Source organism: Melanotaenia boesemani, chromosome 16 (assembly GCF_017639745.1).
Source record: "Melanotaenia boesemani isolate fMelBoe1 chromosome 16, fMelBoe1.pri, whole genome shotgun sequence".
Taxonomy (NCBI): Eukaryota; Metazoa; Chordata; class Actinopteri; order Atheriniformes; family Melanotaeniidae; genus Melanotaenia; species Melanotaenia boesemani.
In genome coordinates, this window is record NC_055697.1 from 10415570 (window position 1) to 10434632 (window position 19063).

General features: G+C 42.9%; 1 protein-coding gene across 7 annotated transcripts in view; it reads right to left on the reverse strand.

Annotated features, from left to right (window-relative positions):
* Window positions 1-17702, reverse strand: part of fgfr2 (fibroblast growth factor receptor 2) — a 39672-nt gene extending 21970 nt beyond the window's left edge. For 2 of the 7 annotated variants that reach the window (XM_042009497.1, XM_042009496.1), the window contains exons 1-6: window positions 17126-17702; window positions 14889-15143; window positions 8520-8777; window positions 8145-8219; window positions 3737-3906; window positions 2064-2187 (exon numbers count right to left, since the gene is read on the reverse strand). In XM_042009497.1, the coding sequence (XP_041865431.1) occupies window positions 2064-2187; window positions 3737-3906; window positions 8145-8219; window positions 8520-8777; window positions 14889-15069 (808 nt within the window). In that variant the 5' untranslated portion in view covers window positions 15070-15143; window positions 17126-17702. Of the gene's footprint in view, window positions 1-2063; window positions 2188-3736; window positions 3907-8144; window positions 8220-8519; window positions 8778-14888; window positions 15144-16283; window positions 16435-17125 lie in introns of those variants that run through there. The other 5 variants (XM_042009495.1, XM_042009493.1, XM_042009494.1 and 2 more) reach the window with 4 other exon arrangements.
* Window positions 17703-19063: the final 1361 nt, after the last annotated feature.

Below are 19063 nucleotides of genomic sequence, written 5' to 3' on the forward strand. Positions count from 1 at the left end.
TAGGAAAAGAAATGCTAAATATAGGGTGCACATTTCTACTCATGTAGCACTAGATTATACAGTATATTACTGTGACTTATATGTAAACTCTGATTTAAAAACTGAATCCTTTTAAGAATTAGACGATAACTGGATTAATTTAATGGCAGCAGTGCTGGGAAACTTTACTGAAAGAGGTGTGGCGCAACAGACCAGAGGCATTCCAATGTGTCCCATACAAGACTGGTGAACCCTGAGTAACCTGGTGCCTTGGCAAAAGGGGACCTACGGTTCAGGGAAGGATAGAAGTGCAGGATGAGCACAGCATGGCCCAGGATGACATGTATGTCTCCACTATGTGCTGCATTGCCACTGGATGCCACAGCTCTTATTTAAAAAAAAAAAGCTAGAAACTATTCTATCTTCTTATTTGTCTCTTTGCCTGTGTGTCAGCATGTAGATGTCCAACTGTGGCCTTTTCTCCAGGCGCCAGTTTGAACCAGTAAAGTCTGGATTCTTTTGGTTTCAAGAGCTAAGCCTGTAGGTCATTTAGTAAAAAGATAAATTAAAAAAAGCCTGATAAGATGTTTGCTCCCATTTCTGTCCACCCCACTATAATGGAGCAAAGTGAGGCAAGAGGTTGCAGGGGGCAGTGGCTAGAGAGCCAGACATAGAGCAGGTTTACTGCTCTGCAATAAAACAGAACAAGAACAGAAATATGTGATCTGAAGGAGAGCTTTAGCCAACTCCAGGGCAAGGCAAAGAAGGGGGCCTAGTTGGGGAGCATGTGTGAGCATGTGTAGGTTTTCATGAGTAAATATATATAGAGAGAGATATAAACTGGCAGATAAAAACCGTAGCTTCCAGTTTTATCACATTTGGGCATACTTTACATTCTACAATGTAGTCGTGATAAGGGAGGTGAGAGAGGTGCTGGCTTAGACAGACAGACAGACAGACAGATAGACAGGTAGATGCTGATCAAAACAGTGTAGGTGTATAATTATATCAGGGTTGCTAGGGCACAATGGTAACAGTGCTGGAATAACAACATAGAAACTACACACACTCAGAGTCAGACTGCAGCATGTTCTCGTCTGCCTTGGTTATCTGTGCTTTATTGACCAGGCTTTAGAAGAATGACGCCATCAGATAAACTCTGATGTGTACTGATGGCTTATAAAGTGGGTCGAGGGAGGCCAAAGGAGAGCAGGTCTACATTGCATTAAGAGTAAATTTGGTGTACACGTTCACAGACACACACACACAAAAACACACACTGATTTACTATCTTTAACCCACTCCCCTTGTTGTCCCCGCTGTCTATCGATTCTGCAAACGAAGCAGAAAAACACGCTTTGGTTTCTGCACTCCAAAGGTCAGAAAGAGGGGTTGACTGAGTTGGATCTGAACTCGCTGTGATGGCGCTGAGGCCAGCACTCTGTGCTCAGTGAGTGACACTGAGTGATCATCCTCAACCCGTTGACAACCTCATCATAAATGAGCTAACCTAAAGGGGTCAGGATGCAAAAATGCTTAATTTGTGTCATTCTTTGAGGTACTAAACTGTGCAGGCAAGTAGCTTTCTTCTCACAAAGTTGTGGTCACATTAGTGTGCTAATATAGAGATATTCTTGCAGAATTTAGATTAATCAATTGTCAATATTTCATGCCAAAACGTAGCTCAAATTAAATGTATTATTTGCGATTTATGTGAAAGAATCCATTAAATATGGATTTGCTTTAGACTGTGCAGAAAAAAATTGCTGACCAGGTGGTCCTTCAACTAATCTGAATCTCATCAACTGAATAAAATATTAAAACATAAACTAATGAAAACTACATTAATACTGTTGACATATTCATCTTAAACCTCTACACACTTGGCACCAGTCCTTCACTTCCACCTGCAATCAGAGTACACCTGGGCACACAAACACACACCGTCCTCACTGTCTTTGCTCTGGCCTCTCATTCCTCTATATAGATAGATAGAAATACTTTATTAATCCCTTCAGAGAGCCCTCAGGGAAATTTGGGATGTGTATAATGTGTATAATGTGAGTGTCATGAGAAATACTGACCCACTACATCCAGGGTGTAGGTGTGGTTGATGGATCCAAAGTCATTCTTCACCAAACAGGTGTAGTTACCCTTGTCCGACGGCACTGCACTCTCCATGATCAGGGTCCAGTGCTGGGGACGCACCTGGTCCACACAGAGAGTGATTACAATGACATAAAACAGTTATAGTAAAATGAGAGGAATGGAAAAAAAACTGAAGAGAATGACAGAAGGGATTTGGTGGAAGGTGTGAAGGATGAGCGATGATGCCATGTGCTGGAAAACAATATTGAAGCTGATGACAAGCTGATGACACTGCAACATTTTATTACTTTTTTTAATCATGAAGATTACATAGATTATTAGTGAAAGCCCTGAGCAAAATAAGCAAATATACTCATACTTGAGAACTAACTTACTTGTCAGTCACTGCCATTGTACAAAGAAAACCCCACCCTTGTGCTCTAAGCTGTTTCAAGCATACAGTTATTCATAATTATTTGCAAGTAGTTTCACCTGTGTGCGGAATCCACAGGTGTGAGCTAACAATAGTTTTCATCCACAGGCTGCAGGGACACTGTAGCTACTGCTTGTACAGGCCTATATTTCACACAATGGGGAGGTTAGGCCACAGGGCTTGGCTCAGCTTTTGTCCAGCCATTTGTTGACGAAAAGAAAGAAATGAGCTACCCACAATGCATCTGACAGGCCAACTGTGTCATTTCTGTGGCCATCCCTTTTTTTGTCTTAACTGTAATAAGCATTGTGAAAGTAAAAGGGAAGCAATATTAAAAACTACATCAACTAGATTTGCTTCTAAACCTTCCTGGCAGGAAGACGCTTTTCCTCGTAACCCATCAGTCATTAACCAGGAGCTTCAGACATGTTCAGCATCGCTGGCTCTTGTCATGAATTCATTTCATGACTCTTTAAACTCTTATTCCACACTATGCTTGTAACATATTCACTCAAAAGATTAAATCTTTTTTAGCCATGCTGATTCAGAAGGGGATCAGAACACAACCGCAGTCATTACACTTATCAACAGACAGAATTAAAATGATGACAGCTAAATTTATCCTTTATCTGCTCCTAATTTTAAGAATGGGAATGTAATTTATGTTATTAATTATCACCTTTTTTATTCTTTTTGCTAAATGCAGAAGCTGAGATTTAGAAACCCACGCAATACATCAAATTTAATTACTTAACAGCTAGTCTCTCACCAACTAGTCTCTTACCAAAGCTGGTGGGACCTGTTCTCCCTGATTGAGTTATCATGACGTTCTGAACTCATTTCAACCCTGACACTTACTACTTTCTCTATACGTTAGTGTCTGAGGGCATTTAACCCTTAAGTCCTGGGCTTATGTTTCTAATTGATGGTGGTAAAGAACCATTTCAGGTTACAGTGAGAAGCTTCGCAAAGTATCCCAGTGAGAGGAGGTGCACGGATGAGCAATTCCAATTTCACACTAGAAACCCTGCCCTCGTTTCCTCTGTCTCCCCTACTCTCATCTCTCTAGTGGAGAAGGGTGGAAAAGGGGTGAAAGGATGGACAGAGAACAGTGGTAGGAGGAGGCAGGATCCCCCACTTGTACAAGAAAAAGGTTTATAGCAGAGAAAGTAATAAAAAAGCAAGAGAAGGCAATGAGTTGAAATACAAAGTCTGATGTATTACTGTTTTTCTTACCTTATACCCTCCCATGCGGTCTCCTTGGTGGAAAGGCCTGCCGTTTTTAAGCCAGTCCAGTGTGGGCTTGGGGTTGCCTCCTGCAGCACAGCGGAACTTGACTGTGCTAGCAGCTGGCACTGCATGCAGCTTCTTCTCCATCTTTGCCGACGAGGTCCAATATGGAGCACCTAACACCAGATAAAAGGTGGTGTTGGATCATTTCCTGTTTGACTTCAAGGCCATATACTAGCTAATCCTGTGGATGAGCCAAACCTGAACAGCTATTAACACTCTGAGATCCCCCACCCACCAAACCACCTCCTTGGCAACGCTGTTTAACCCACTGTCTGCAAACACAAGCTGGACTTCCACTTTCACACAACTTTACAAAAACACACACACTTTTCCTGTGGGCTCCACAGGGTGCTGCAGAGGGGGAAGAACATCAGCTCTAAAGGGAGAATGTGCCTCAGTGTTGCCAGAAGGGTAACTAGACCATCACATTCAATTTAATCTCATTCCAGTTAGCAGCTTTTTACCCTCCCTTCACTTCCTCCAACTACAAAAGCTTCCCTGTTAATCTGCTTGATATGGATGGTGTGGACATGGATTCTTATCGCTTAAGGAAAATCATTATCTTCATTAGGGGAGATGATGAATTTTACATTTATTGAAAGATTTCAAAGTTTACATGCACACTGTCCCTTGAAGCAAAGAAATGTTGTCCCCCCCCCCATCACCACCACCCGCCCCAACTTCTGTCTCTCCTTCAGCTGGATTTCCCTCTGAACAACAACTCCCCCTCGCCCTCCATTTCTCCCTGCACCTGGGAGAGTGATTGCCTAAGCAGATGGGACTCAGAGGGGAAGAGAAACTCAAAGTCAAACAACCCAAACCGTCTTCTACACCATTACTTCCTCCTCGTACAGCACGAGTATAAGCAGCAGAGGGAATACCATCAGAGAACACCACTACTGACTAAAGCACTACTGACCCCACCCCACTCTCATCGTTTTCTCTGGCAAGCCCATTCGAACATGTCATATATACTTGTATGATAAAGTCAGTAAACATTACTCTTCCTTACTGACTGCATGCATACATTAACAGCACAGGCTATAATTAGTCATTCCCCCTTTTTATCCCTCTTCAGTCTTACTATCTGCCCAGATCTCCCTCCATTCTTACCTCCACTTCTCTCCCTGTCATAACTCCTTCTATCCAGACAGATTATGTGGAGAGTGGCCAATTGCAAGGCTGCCTCTCTAAAAGTGACCTCTGGCCCTGAACTGGCAGCCTGGTGAGAGGATGGAGTTGGGGTACGAAAGGTGAGGGTGCCATTTCCCATGATCTCTGTCCAGAAGAACGGCACTTCAAAAGAGGTGACCCTCAGACCTCTCTCCAGATGATGCCAAACTATTTCTGGCAAAACTGCTGTAGCTAGGAAGCCTCTCTCTGTACCCCCTCCCCCCAACCCCCCAAAGCCCCATGCATCCGGATCCTCATTCATGCACGGCTGTTTATCCTCAGTTGGCCGGGGTTGAGCTGAGGTTATCTAACTCCGGCGCTGAGTCAAGATTTTTCTCTCTCCAAGTTTCTCTAGAGAGCTAAATCTATCTGTCTCCCTGAGTTATTAGCCAATAGTAACAGTCAGAAACAAATCCAGACTTTAGTTTACATCTTGGTGTTGTTTGGGAAATGCTAGTGAGTTGCTGCTAAAGTGAGCCAGAAAACTGGCACATAAAAGCAGTAGCTTCCAGTTTTATCACATCATGATAAAGGAGATGTGAGAGGTAGTGGCTTAATCAAGCTTTTCAAGAGCACCACAGATCATCATCTGCCAGTACTCAGTGTTTAAAGAAGATAAACATCCAGCTGCTAATCAATGTAGCTGCAAGCAAATTCTGAACGGGTGGAGAAAAAAATATGACATCCATCTCCTGTTTCACATGAAGAATAGATGAAAACGAAGGCTTGGAGTTTGTATTTAGACAGTAGCGTTAAAGAATGTCATACCGTGGTGCTGTCATTGTAGGGAAGGCTGCACCCCAGCTTCACCATGATACAAAGGTAAAAGTTAAGGAAGGCTTTGTTTGACGCATCGACTTTCATTGTTGAAGAAGTTGGCAAGCATTCATGTCATAATTATTGCAGACAGTGCCGATATCTGAGTTAATTTTCTACAACCTGCTATGATCATTTATGCTATAATATCTATATAAAGTTGATTTTTCACTGTAAAAACAGGTTTAACTCTTCAAATTCAAAAGTCATGCTCCTAGGTGTTCTCAGAGGCTAACATATGAAAGGTTTTTTGAGGAAAGTAAAGTTTCCCAGAAAATTCTCAGATTTTAGAAAAATATGAACCAGTTTATGATAAAATTACTCATCTAATTTCATATTGTGGCATCATAGCTCTCTTTCTGGAGACATGGCCTGGTGCTTGCTGCAATTCTGCAACTTTGGCACCTAAAGGATTAAAGACATGAACTCCACAAGTAGCATATAACTTTTACTGTTTTCAAGCTATTTTCTCATTTCTGTGCACAGTGGACTTAGTCAGATATTGAATTTAGTGCTGAATTGTCATGAAACGAGGATAGTTTTGAACAATGGTGGTTTCTGAATTGAACTGTGACCAAGAATCAATCTGAATAATTGAAGTTTCTTTTTGTTGTCAATGTTAGTGACGTGTTAGCTGTGAGTTTAACATTTCAATCTAAACTAAATGTTATTTTGCTGATAAGATGGGTTTGTGAAAACTTTAAAATGCATAGCTTAAAATAAAAGAAAAGTACAGTGGATAAAGATGTAAATAATAATGAGTAAAGTTGTTAACAGTCGTATTTGCAAGAGAACACAAACCCCTGTAGAGGTTCTTCTATGTCTCCTCCAATAACAACACCCACTGCTGTTGATGGACAACCACTCCGGACCAGTTTTTACAGTTTTTTTTCTGGTCAAACTTTTTGGTTCAACTACTTTTTAAAGTTAAATCAGTAAGCAATGTTTTGCAGTGGATTGGTGCCCAACCCAGCCAGAGATTTCCAGTCAAAGAAAAAAAAAAAAAAAACACACACACACACACACAAATATACAGCTACACCCCTCTCTCTCCCCTCTCACTCCCTCCCACGCCAGCATGCACCCTCCTATTCGCTTCAGTCCTCGGCTAATAGCCAAATCTCAACGCCACGCTCAGAGAACCACTGGTACTGATCCAGCTATACCCACCCCCCCTTTTAATAATAATCTCGGTTTTGAATTTTCTGAAACACACATGGTGAGAAAATGCAACTGTACTGCCAGAACAGTTTTCCTTTTGTTTTCAAAGAGCTTATTACCACCAGAATGGCTGGATATTTTCCTTATCCCCCATTTTTCCCCTCTTGCTGAGTTCCTCTCTCTCTCTCTCTCTCTCTCTCTCTCTCCTGCTTCCCCCCTTATTTAATGGATTTCAGGCAATTACAGTCGGCCCAAAAGTGGAGGAGGAGAACTCATGGTGAGACACAGTGCGTGTAGAGAATTTTAACAAGATGTGGAAGCCCTAGCCATTACTCTGGGCTTTATGTGAGTGTGTATGTAGAAGCAGGCATGTGTACATCCCTCTGGATAAACATATTACTACCTCGCCACTGCACTGACAAACTTTCTCTTTCTCACACACATACACACACACTGGGTCCAGGTGGGTAACTGGGTCCAGATGGGCTTCTTTCATAATGGATGAGCACAGCTGACTGACTGGCTGGCTCCATGAGCCATGACTACCTAGGAGACACAAGCTGAAGGAATCTAAAGAATTCCTGTATTCCCTGGAGCATCTAGCCTGGAACACACACACATACACACTCCAAAATCTCGCAGCATAGGTAGACAAGAATATGGAATAGTCACAATGAATTTTAAGGACAGACTGGACAAGTTCTGATGGTGCTAACAGCTGTCTCCTCCTGATTATGAATGACTAGAGAGCGCTTTCTAACCTGCCTTCATCATGTTTACACAACCTGAACTGTGCTAACAAACGTTGCCTATAGTAGATCCACTTAGGGATCAAGCTTTTGTGATACCAGACATAAGTCCATACATGCTGTCAGGGACCACTGAAAAGCTAAACTTAAAATAAGCTATTCAGGATTTTTAGGACTTGATTGGACTTTTAAAGCTTTTTATGAGCAGATACAACAAGTTTTATCATTTTTGCTATGTTAAGCATTTATCTAAACTGGGGGTACTGCAGCAACGTTCTTTGCCTCCTTGTGACATAAAAGTCATGACAGGCATTTCACAGGCAACAAAAGAGATTTTAAAGAGGTCAGTACATCTACAGGCCTCTGCTGTCTGTTTAATTTGTCTTGCTCAAAGGTTTCTATAGGAGCTGGCCAGGGAGGGGAAGGCGCTCGTTTGTTCCTCCCATACTCACTTGACTGCATTTCATCTGCCCCAGTGTCCTCTGATCGCTCTGTATCGTCCTCATCATCCCCCGAAGAGATGGCATCTGCACAGAGTAACCATAGTTACTGCCACCCCTTCACAACCCAAACACACACGGCAAAAAAGTTCATGGCCAATTTTAAAGGACAACAATGTGGGGTAATTTTTGGGAGAATCTGCTTGGATGTTTTTGCTGCGGTACACACACACACTCACTAGACTCCAGCCTTCAGTCTCTTATCCCCGCCCCAATTAAATCTGTTCCATGATCACATCCTAAACTAAGCCAAGCAGAGTCCAACTGTCAGTCTCAAACTTCCTGACCCATCCTGTCCTGGCCTGCCTCACCTGCTCCCTGACTCACCTGTAACATTGACTATGAAGCAGACTGTGTCTTTGCCCAGGCTGGTGCAGGCATACAGGCCTGAATCCTTGGGCGTGGCATCACGAATCTGCAGCACCTCCTGTTTTATCAGCGTGCGGTTGTTGGTGCCCAAAGAGCTGCCATCTTTGGTCCAGGTGATCGGCCCAGTCGCCGGCAGAGGACAGCTCAGCTTCAGCACCTCCCCCGGGTGCACTGAGCACACCGTGGGCTTAGAAATTTGGTATTTGTTCGATGCCTCTGCAGAGCAAACGGAGGGAGGAGCAGGGAGAGGTTGAAGTGGGGAAGGGGAAGGAGGAAGATGGATGAAGTAAGAAGAGGGTGCACCAGGAGGAGAAAAGAGTGGTGGGAGAGGAAGAAACAAGCCATAGTGTAAGAAACAAAACACCACATAACCCCCAATGGATGCATCTAAAAAAAACCTTTTTGCAGGAGGAGCAATACAGAGAAGAAGAGGCCCATTTTTATAAACCATCACACCAACATGTTACCACAAAATCCCAGTCATCTGAAACCCCATAGAAACCCTGTTCTGTTATCAAGTCGGCAGCATGATTGGCATACAGTTTCAGTGCATGCAGTTATGGTCACAGCAGCATGTGTTGAGAAATAACAATTATCTGTGAGCAGGTAAGAATTGGGCTCCCCATCCCAACCACCCGCCCCTTTCAGTGTAGATGCCAAGCAGCCAGTGTGTGTGAGTGAGAACGAGCAGTGTTGAAAGATCTCTGTAGCCTAAAAAAATAGTAATACAACTCCAACATGTCTGCCCGTCAAAGAGGAAAGCAGCCAGAAAGGTCCAGGACAGAAGCGTTTGTCAGGCAGGGGATATGAGCAAAGTTTAGGAATGGGAGATGGTGGTGGGTGGGGGGGGGTTGCTCCCTTTTCTTGAAGTTTTTCAGATTGCTGACTGTAATAAAATAAAAAATAAAAATAAAAGCCTAGAGCTGGCCACAGCCCTGACTCTTCTGTCATCCACCTTTCACTTCTTCACTGTCTTTCATAACATGGCCATGGAGGATCTGCAGCCCCTGCAAGGGATCTGCGAGCCAAGCCGGGGAGCAACAAACTCAACTCAGCGTTCGACTCCAAAGTGCATAAAACCTACATTTCTGGGAGAAAAACCAAGTCTGCCTGTGAGTGCATGTGTGTACATCACTTCCTCTAAAACTGTACGGACAGAACGAGGAGTATATGATACATGAAAAGGAACTGGAAATGTAAGTAGTTTAGACTTTGCTTCGACATCCGGATGGATTTTATCCATATTCACACACACAACCACACACAAACACACACACATTCATGCATCCATGTATTTATTCACTCAGCTCACATGCAAACAGCTCTTAATACCTTTTCCCAATGATTCTTAGAGAAAACTTGAACAAAGTCAAAGTTTTCCTCTTAACTGAAGTATCAAAATTTCCAAAACAGTTTGTTTCGTCAGAGGGGAAAGGGGCAAAAAATTAGAGAGATTAAAAAGATTTAAGGGAGGAAAGAAAGCAGCTGTGGAAAAGCATACAAAGAAGCTAGTGATGATGGTATATGTAGAGTGTTTGGCTGAAGTCTGATAGGTGTAATTATCGAAGCAGCGGAACTTCTAGCCATTTCTACCTCTGTACACCTTTTCAACAACATCCCAACCTCATTATATGTGGTTGCTATGTGTACTGAATGTAAAGTATACCTGTACACACACACAAAAACACACACACACACTTCAGCCTTGAGAGGAAGGAAAAGTCATTGAGCTACAAGCCAGCAGTTGAGGCATGTGTGGAAACCTCTAAACATTCCCCCTGGGCAAGTAGACAGGTACAGTTCCCGCATTGTCTATATGGGGGGTTCCACCCCCCCATTTTTCTTCTTGGAAGCGGAAATAATTAACCTCTCCATTGCTGCCTAAGACTGAGTGTGTGGCCTGATAAGAGGAGGAGCATCTGTGCTGATTGATGGAAGCTGTCTCCACTACCTTTTTTTAACGACACGGTTTTCCGCACCGGAGGGCTTTGCTTTGGTATTATTACGTCTATAGGTTACAGCTTTTGTTCTTTAATTTGGGATTTTAAAAATTTCGACACGTTGCAGCAGAAGTGAAAAACATCAGTGTGGGTATGGCATACACACTGTGAACTTTTTATGAGAACACTGAAGTGAAAGGGAGGAAACTGAGATGCTTCCCGGTGAGATGGTGCATATGTCTGTGAGTTCTGCAAAAAGGGAAGGGTGGAGGGAGTGAAAACAAGAATCAGAAAAAAACAAAGAGAAATGAAGGTCTCCAAATGGTGCATCTGATTAAAGAAAGCATGCAGGTGTTAGTTCTGTTGTTATCATTTTCTTATGTCTGCTGTGTCCATCTGTCTCCCTCCATCAACCCTTCCACCTCCTCCTGCTGTTTCTTCATCCCCTCCTTCCGCTTTGCCCTCTCCTTCCCCCTTTCCACACATCCTCCACCCCCGCTCCCACTCATGACCCTGCTGACCTAACCCTGACCCTTCGCTAACCTGTTGACACTTCTCCAGCATACCTGATTGTTCATGGGAACTTGCAACATGCAGGCAGATTCACACACTCGCACAAATGCAGCAAATGCAGAACCAAAGATCATCAAGACACACACTGAGAAAATATAGAGCTGTACTGTCAAACACACTAAGCTCCACGTGAAGCATGAGAAGTAAAGGGATGCATGCTGAGATGAAGAGTTTAAAAATGTTGCTGCAGAGTTTTTATCACTGCAAGGTTTTGTATAATTGGGATAGCTTCTCTGTCTTCCACACACTTTTTCTCAGTTTCTATCAAACAGCTTTCTCCTCCTCCATCACTTCTTCATCCCTATCATTTCGCCTCTCCCCTTCCTGAAACACATCTCCATGTCACAACCCATCTCTTCGTCTTTTTCTCTGACAGCTATTATAAGACTCCATCAGGTGTGATAGATTCAGGCTGAACCTCTCCTCGCCATTCCTCCGTCCTCATTCGCACCATCTCACTGGCGATAATCAGTCTCACAGCCTGAGTGAGGCTAAATGCAGCAAGCAATTCTCACAGGAGTGCCCCTTGCTGTCTTTCTATCTGTCAGGGATGCAGTTCATGGCAGCCCTGGAGTAATTTTTTCTCATGCCAATTTTAGAGATGCATATTACCAAAAGGTTCATCCACTCCATCTTATTAATTGCAGACAAATGGATTTTCTTTCTTCTCTAACCTACTCACAACTTAGTTTCAGTCCTTCCATATCAAAATCCCTCCTCAGCTCCATGATCTGGCTCATGCTGGCATTAGAGGCCCTTCTTTTTTACCCCTCATTGCAGCTTTTTCTGAACCCCCTCGACCCTTTTCGTCACACTGGATGCCCTGTTCTGCCAGCAATCTTCTGATGTTGAAGCTCTAGTGACACTCAGAAGTACTACTAGGCTCTGGCTTGTAAACAGTAACAAATGATTATTCTGTACCAGATCATCTGTCCCCAGACCACATGTTTTTCATTTTAATGGAATGAAACAGCTAATTTCATTTGACCTAAACTTTTAAATCATTTAAGCTTTAAGAGACTATTTAAAATTATAGTTTACAGACACAAATAAACACCATGGAAGATTCAGATCCTCCTGAGAGCAACGTATTGGTTTAAAAAACTACACAATTTTCTTTTACAAACTAGCATACTAACAAGTACACTTATATTAATTCTTATAACTTTCCCTTTTTCCTTCATCATCCGTTACCATGCCAACGCTAGCTAAGATTCCTATCTGCACCAGCCGTGCAACGCACAGTCCACTGAGACCTGAGGCACAAGCTGGCACAGGTAGCAGTTCTTCCCAGCTTCTTATCAGACTAGTGTGAGATTGAGTGGTGGAGTGACAAGCCAAGGCAAACAACACACTCGGACCATGAGGATTAACACCAGCTAACGGCAAGCTAATAAAAGTCATTGTGTGAAAGCCATATATTCAGTCCAGCTCTCCCTAACAGTGACCTGCAGTCACTCTGTCGACGGACACACATTGTGTTTGCCTGGAGTTCAGTTTCACTGCCAAAGCTACAGACTCCGTGCCATCAACTAGCCAGCTGACACTTTTATACTTTTACAACTGTACTCCGACTGTGTAGATAGCAACGTGTTGCAGACAGGTAAGCCTGCAAGTCCTTCAAATTCCCACCTCACCCACAAAAACAGACAGCTGCTTATAGAAAAAAAAGAATATTTTTTTCGCTCTGCTCTGTTTAACATAAACATGATGTATCTCATTAAAAAAGAGTAACGCATGTAGATGGAAGCAGAAATAAGGAGTGCACAGGAACAATGTCATAGGCTTGTTTGATTAATCATAATGGAGTCTATATTCATTTTATCCAATAAAGTATAAGGAACTGTAACCTCCATGCTGATCAGAGCAAAGTTTGGCAGGAATAAAGGAAGCCCAGCCAAACTATGACCTGACTCTTTTCAGCTGTACTCATTCCAGTGTGTCTGGTGCCTCATTCATTCCACATTATATGCAAAAGGTGGCTTGAACAAGCCACAAAGCATAAAATGCCTTTGTTAAAGACACACACATGCATGCACCTCTTGAATTCTGTGCCATTGTTATTCAGCTCTGTCAGTGTATTTTAATCAGTGTGCAAACGGAGAGTGCCTGGACAAGGTAAACACTCCCATAGATACTGAAGTGGTTACAGCAACAACAATAGGTCTGTTGTGGAGGCCTCAGCCAGCGTGCTCGCTCCACTTCTTCTGTTACAGCTGCCACAGGTAAACAAACTAGCAGGGCCACCAGGGGTGCAGGCGTGGGCTCAAAAGAGACACCACTGATATGCAATCTGATGCATCTAAAGCAAATTCTGCTCCCACATACACAGGCAGTGGTGTGACCAAAGCTGTGGGGCAGCCCAGGGTGGGGCTGGTAGAAATTCTAAACATCTCTGTAGGGGTTGTTATTAAGACAGCGAGGGCAGGACCAGCCAAAACGTCTCCCTAACATCTGTGCCCCACAGGTGACACTAAAAACCAGAAGCAAACTACAACACGTTAAAGCTGTGGACACGCGGATTTAATAACAATCAAGTGTGGCAAAACATCTTTTTTTTCTCTAAATTCAAAAGGGACACTGATTTGGAGTTAGCTAAGGATAGGTTCTTGTGCCCTTTCTATCCCTCATCATGTGATCTCCAGGACTACCCACTTAATCTCCAGTCACATACCGCTGACTAGCTCTTTGTAATTTCTCCATCTAAAAGAGAAGTCAAATATGCACAAATCCTCTTAGAACTCTCCTGAAGGATTCTGTAACTCTAAAAAAACGCTCTCTGTCTGGCGTCTCTGTGGTCATGCAGCGTAGCGTCTGAGCCATGTGGGGCTCAAAACTTTGGAGCCAAACAGTCTGACACAAAACAAGAAAAACAATAAGAGAGGAGAGTTCAGGCAGCCTCTCATCAAGGTGTGTAAGTATGATAGCTGACCTCCAGGGCTAAGGGCAAGAGAAGGTAGAGTGTGTTTGTGTGTAGAAAGGAGATGGGGGTTGTGGCTTAAGAAGTGATGCTCTGTTGTTGGCCTAACTTAAAATTAGCATGCTGATTAAAGCCCGGGAACAAAGGCCCTTGGAATGTGTTACCATCCATCACAACAACTAGTTAAAATGTCTGTAACCACTCTAAAAATAAATAAATAAAATCTGTGACCTTTCACAGAAGGTGTCTAAAAAATGGGACTGCTACAAAAGAAAGGCTTTAAAAACCATTTTGCTGCACATCCTTTGCAGAAGATAGTGCAGACAGTCCAAGCATATAGATCTGAATCTGACTTTCTCTTTTCTTTTTCAATGTCTGTTCATCTTCTGGAAAAGAAGGGCAGCAGAGAGAATGCCAGCACAAACATTGTCCCACCTTTGTTCACAGCTTTCCTTAAGTTCTCCCACACAAGAAGACAAATCTGCCTTCCACACATGAGCAAACCCTGGACTAGCACAGAAAAACAAAAATATGGGAATCACACACCTCATAGGGAGGAAAACAACAGCTTGCTATGCTGAGGTTTTTTACTTTTCTTCTATTTATTTTTTTAATCTTCTCATGGCGTAAAATGAGGGGAATTTTTCTTTTCATTGCTTGAAATTCTGTTCTGCTCTATTTTCAAGGAGATTAAACTACATAAAGGATTTCTTCTGCTGAAGGCGAATTGTGACTGAAGAGAAAAGTTCACCAAAATTTCGTGATCACCTGCTTTCCAAAAACAAACCCAACATATGCTTTGTTTTGTTTTGTTTTGTTTTGTTTTGTTTTGTTTTTTTGTTTTGTTTTTTTACCCTGGCTCTTCTTTTCATTCTTCCCCCTCCTGCTGCTCACCTTCAGGTTCCAGAGTGGCCTCCTCTTCCTTGATGGCGGTGAGGGGCGGCCGGGCCACGCTGACGGTCAGAAGGGACAGTAGGACGGCAGCCAGCAGCCAGGCCCACGAGGCCATCCCGTTAGTGGGGGACGGCGCTCCCCATACCCCCCTTCTCCACCTCCCCCTGGACACTGATCCCATCTGAGGGGGTCCGCCCAACCATCAACTGCTGCAGGTCGGCCTGTCACTCACTGGAATTCACCCAATCACCTGGGCTGTGAGGTGAGAGAGAAAGAGGGGGGAGTCAATGATGGGAGGAGGAAGGCGTGTGAGCAGAAAAGGGAGAAAAAATGTGTCAGCTGAAATTAAAAATACTTCCAGTTTACTATGAATAAGTTTTTTTGGCACCACTTTCTTATCAGTGTAATTTTTGGATAAGCAAGGTGCACAAATGGAGCAAGAGAAAACAGAAGAAGAAGCAGAGCGTTACAAAATGCTGTCAAACAAGCCGCGCCACAGACATACCGAAGCTATGACACACACACAGACAACTACTCCGCATCTACATCTACACCTCATCTATAATTATATGCATTGAAATATAATGTGGAGATGCCAATTGAAAGACATCTAAGTGCTGCCGTCAAACCAGTTTGGTGTCTCTCCAAGTGCGCAGCTGCCACAGCGCAACGATCAAACTTCCCAAGTTAATTTAATTTCGTGAGGAAATATTCAGACATCTTCACTTGCTCTGTTTTTACCACACTACCGTATTTTCTGCTCCAAATCTAATTTTAAAACATATTTTAACTGACGAGCCGCTGTGCCTCGAAATCGTTATATTCCCTTGCGCAACAGATGCGCCAAACCTGTTGCCCACGCTGCTGCATTCGTGTTAATAGCATTTTTTATTACATTCCCTTGACTTGATTAGCCAACGAGCTCAGTTCGGCTTTAACTGAAATGCAATATTTCAATATTGGGACACACACTCAGACGCGGATCAGCCTGTTCAGCCAGACATCTGCGGTTCAGCCGCGGTTAAGTGTCTCTGGAGGTTTGCTGAAGTCACGCTTCCCTGCGCCTCCTTCTGCTCTAGCTGGGCGTATCGATTGATTTTTACCCGCAAAGACAGGTGTAATTTTACTTTTAGAGAGCATATCTGCAAACGTGCATGTGTTAATATATCTTAATTATTCAGCCCTGGGGGGGAGGGGGGCTACTGGGAGATGTACAAGCACGGCGAACGCACACCTGATATCGGAGCTGCATCCCTGAATTTTAATCCAGGAATTGCATCGGTTTGTTTGGCGGAGATTAAGGTCATTAATTTAGAATATAAGCAGCTCAAATGCACAAATGAGTAATTAATAAAGAATAAACTACTCAGTGCACCAATCGCGCGCTTGACTTACCGCATGCAAACTTCTGCAGAGAAAAGATCAAAATTGCCCAGAAAGCTCAAATTCTTTTACAAATTATAGCCTAAAACAAAAAGGAAATGCAATCTACTCGGCTAATATTAAACGAAACTGATTAAGTGAAATCATTATTTTTTGTTGTTGTTGTTCGTTTGTTTTGTTTTTTAAGAGAATGCGCTCTTCACTGCAGTACTTCGGAAATTTGCGCCATACATGAGCACAGTCTTCATTTAAACCCGGGCTTTGAATGAAATTTCTTGGCACTGCCTAAATTCCTATTGAAATTCAAATCAGTTGGCTTTTCCACAATGGGGGCTCATTTGGAGCTTCTCGGTGATTTAGGGCTCCGGCACCAAGCAGTGAAAAAACAACTGCGGTCACGGGGTAATTGGCACCATAAATGCGATGTAGAAAATTAAGCAAAGTAATAAATAACCAGGACACTTGTTAATAGGCTCTAAAGTGATGATGCAAGGTGTTGTGTGACTCCTCGCCATCTAAAATAAATAAGGAGAGATTTTACTGGATATTAACTTAAACATGAAAAGGGATGAGTGGGGATGTGAGGATGTAAGTGGTCATAGAAAAAATATTTCTGTTTAAGAAAGAAATGCCCGAAGATCTAAATAAGCAAACATAACACATAATTTACACGTATTCGACTTATCAAAAGTCTCTTAAGTGCAAAACTCGTAAAAAGATTATTTTTAAAAAGTATTTTGTTTTTATAGAAGCTGTAAGACAACAGATCCTACAATGACCACAGAAAAAAACTGTCAGGTAAGTTTCAAGAGAAGCTTCTCACAGCTGTGTTTTTATCGTAAACAAATTCTTACCAGGGAGAAATAAAATCGAGGAGATCTGTGTTTTGGCATGCACAGATAAGGGAGGAGAAAGCATGAGCTGAATCCAGAGGGAGGAATGTCTCCAACACCACAATGCTAAAAAAAAAAAAAAAAAATCAAGGCGCTGCCTTTTTTTCAGTTTACTATTCCACAATAAGCCGGCATCGACTCTGATCAGAAGATATATCCCAAACCCGAACGGCAGCGTAGTCCAGTGCCATGCAAAGAAATCCGAGTTTACACCTCTTATCCTTCGAAAACAGTACGGAAAACCATATCGCTGTCACCCCAAAAAACTTTCCTCCCCGTCACCAAGTTTCTTCCAGGGCGCAAACCATGCCCAGAGCTCCGGAGCAGCGCACTTGTCAACTAAACAGAAAGTTTGCAGCCACTATGGACGTGAGACGAGGCTGAAACTATTAAAGAGGATAGCTGTCCAAGGCAGAATGTCATAAAATCCATCAACGTGCGTTCCTCCGCTGTGAAGAGCGTCTTTCACGTCTCCTTCTCCTCTTCCGCCGACAGTCTTCGCACTGTTTCTCAGACGCTTTGTCAGGTTTACTATTTTTTTTTCTTTTTTTTTTTCCTCCTCCTTACGTCTCCACACACAGCCCTCCTCCTTCCCTCTGGTGGGTGTCACCCCCCTCTCAGCCTCCTCCCCACCCACAAGCACCCCGAGTGTAATTTGAGCCGCTTCCTGGCCGCAGTGCCTTTGAGCCCTGCCTTCCTCCGCCCATCACACTGCAGAGTTGCCTGCCAGCCTTGCGCTCCAGTGCAACGGCCTCCGCTCCGCTCCTCAGCTGTCAGTCCTCAGAAACAACGCCGCTCAGTGGACAAAGCAACGCACAAGAGCTGCTGTCCGTGTGCACAAAGTCTCCATTCATCCATTTAGGACAAGAATCCTTAACATAAATCTATGGTATTCAGACTGCAGCAAAAAAGAATAGCCGCAGATCATTTTTTTTCTTTTCTTGATATATATATATCAAGAAAACCTTAAGAAACCTAAGAAATATATTAGTGCAAATTGGTAATTTACTGTGAATTACATTGAGCTAAGTTAAGTACATTTAGTTTAATTTTAAGTAGCCTACAGTAAGCGTTGGGTGAGGGCAGTGACACCTGTAAATACATCCAGCAAGCTTGATAAACATCTCTGTGACAAGTTCATCAAAAAAAATTAGATGGAGGTGGCGGAGGAACATGTACCTGTACTTCTGAAACACTCTCAACTGAGTGGATTCTATTTCTGAAGGAAGACCAGGTCCTGTGTTTTCAGAAAGATGTTGAATATTTTCAATAAGGCTGTGATGGAGACTGCTGTGCATGTCCTTCCACTGACAACACGTCACTACACACCCTCTACACAACATACTGATAAAACAAATAAATGGCTCCTTCAGACAGAGGCTTCATCCCTGCTGCAACTAGGACCAGAATAGATGGCCAAACCTTCCCACTTACAGCCTCATGACTTATTGTATATTCCATTTATTCCTTAAAAACCCCTTCAATTAATGATTTAGTAACAATATTATTTCCTATCTGTCCATTGTCCATTCCCGCTTATTCCAGTGATGGACTATGAGGTAATGGTGCCCATCACCAGCTGCACAGGTAAGAGGCATGGTACACACTCAACAAGTTTTTGCCCTTGGTAAAATATAAAATATAACTAGATTCTCCAATTAACTTGCTTGCTCAAGGACACTGTTCAGAGTTGCATCTGCTAGATGATTTACACGAAATACAGTAAACTCTGGGGTGGACAATAAAGAGAAAATAGCAAGTCACTCAAAAACACTCAAGTCACACTTATACAGTACATTCATGTCTCAGCATCTTGTGAAATATATGTTAGTTCTCAAATGTTTCTTTTAAGGCTTTTTAGGCCATTTTCAACATCTCTTTTCTCCATTATGTTTAATG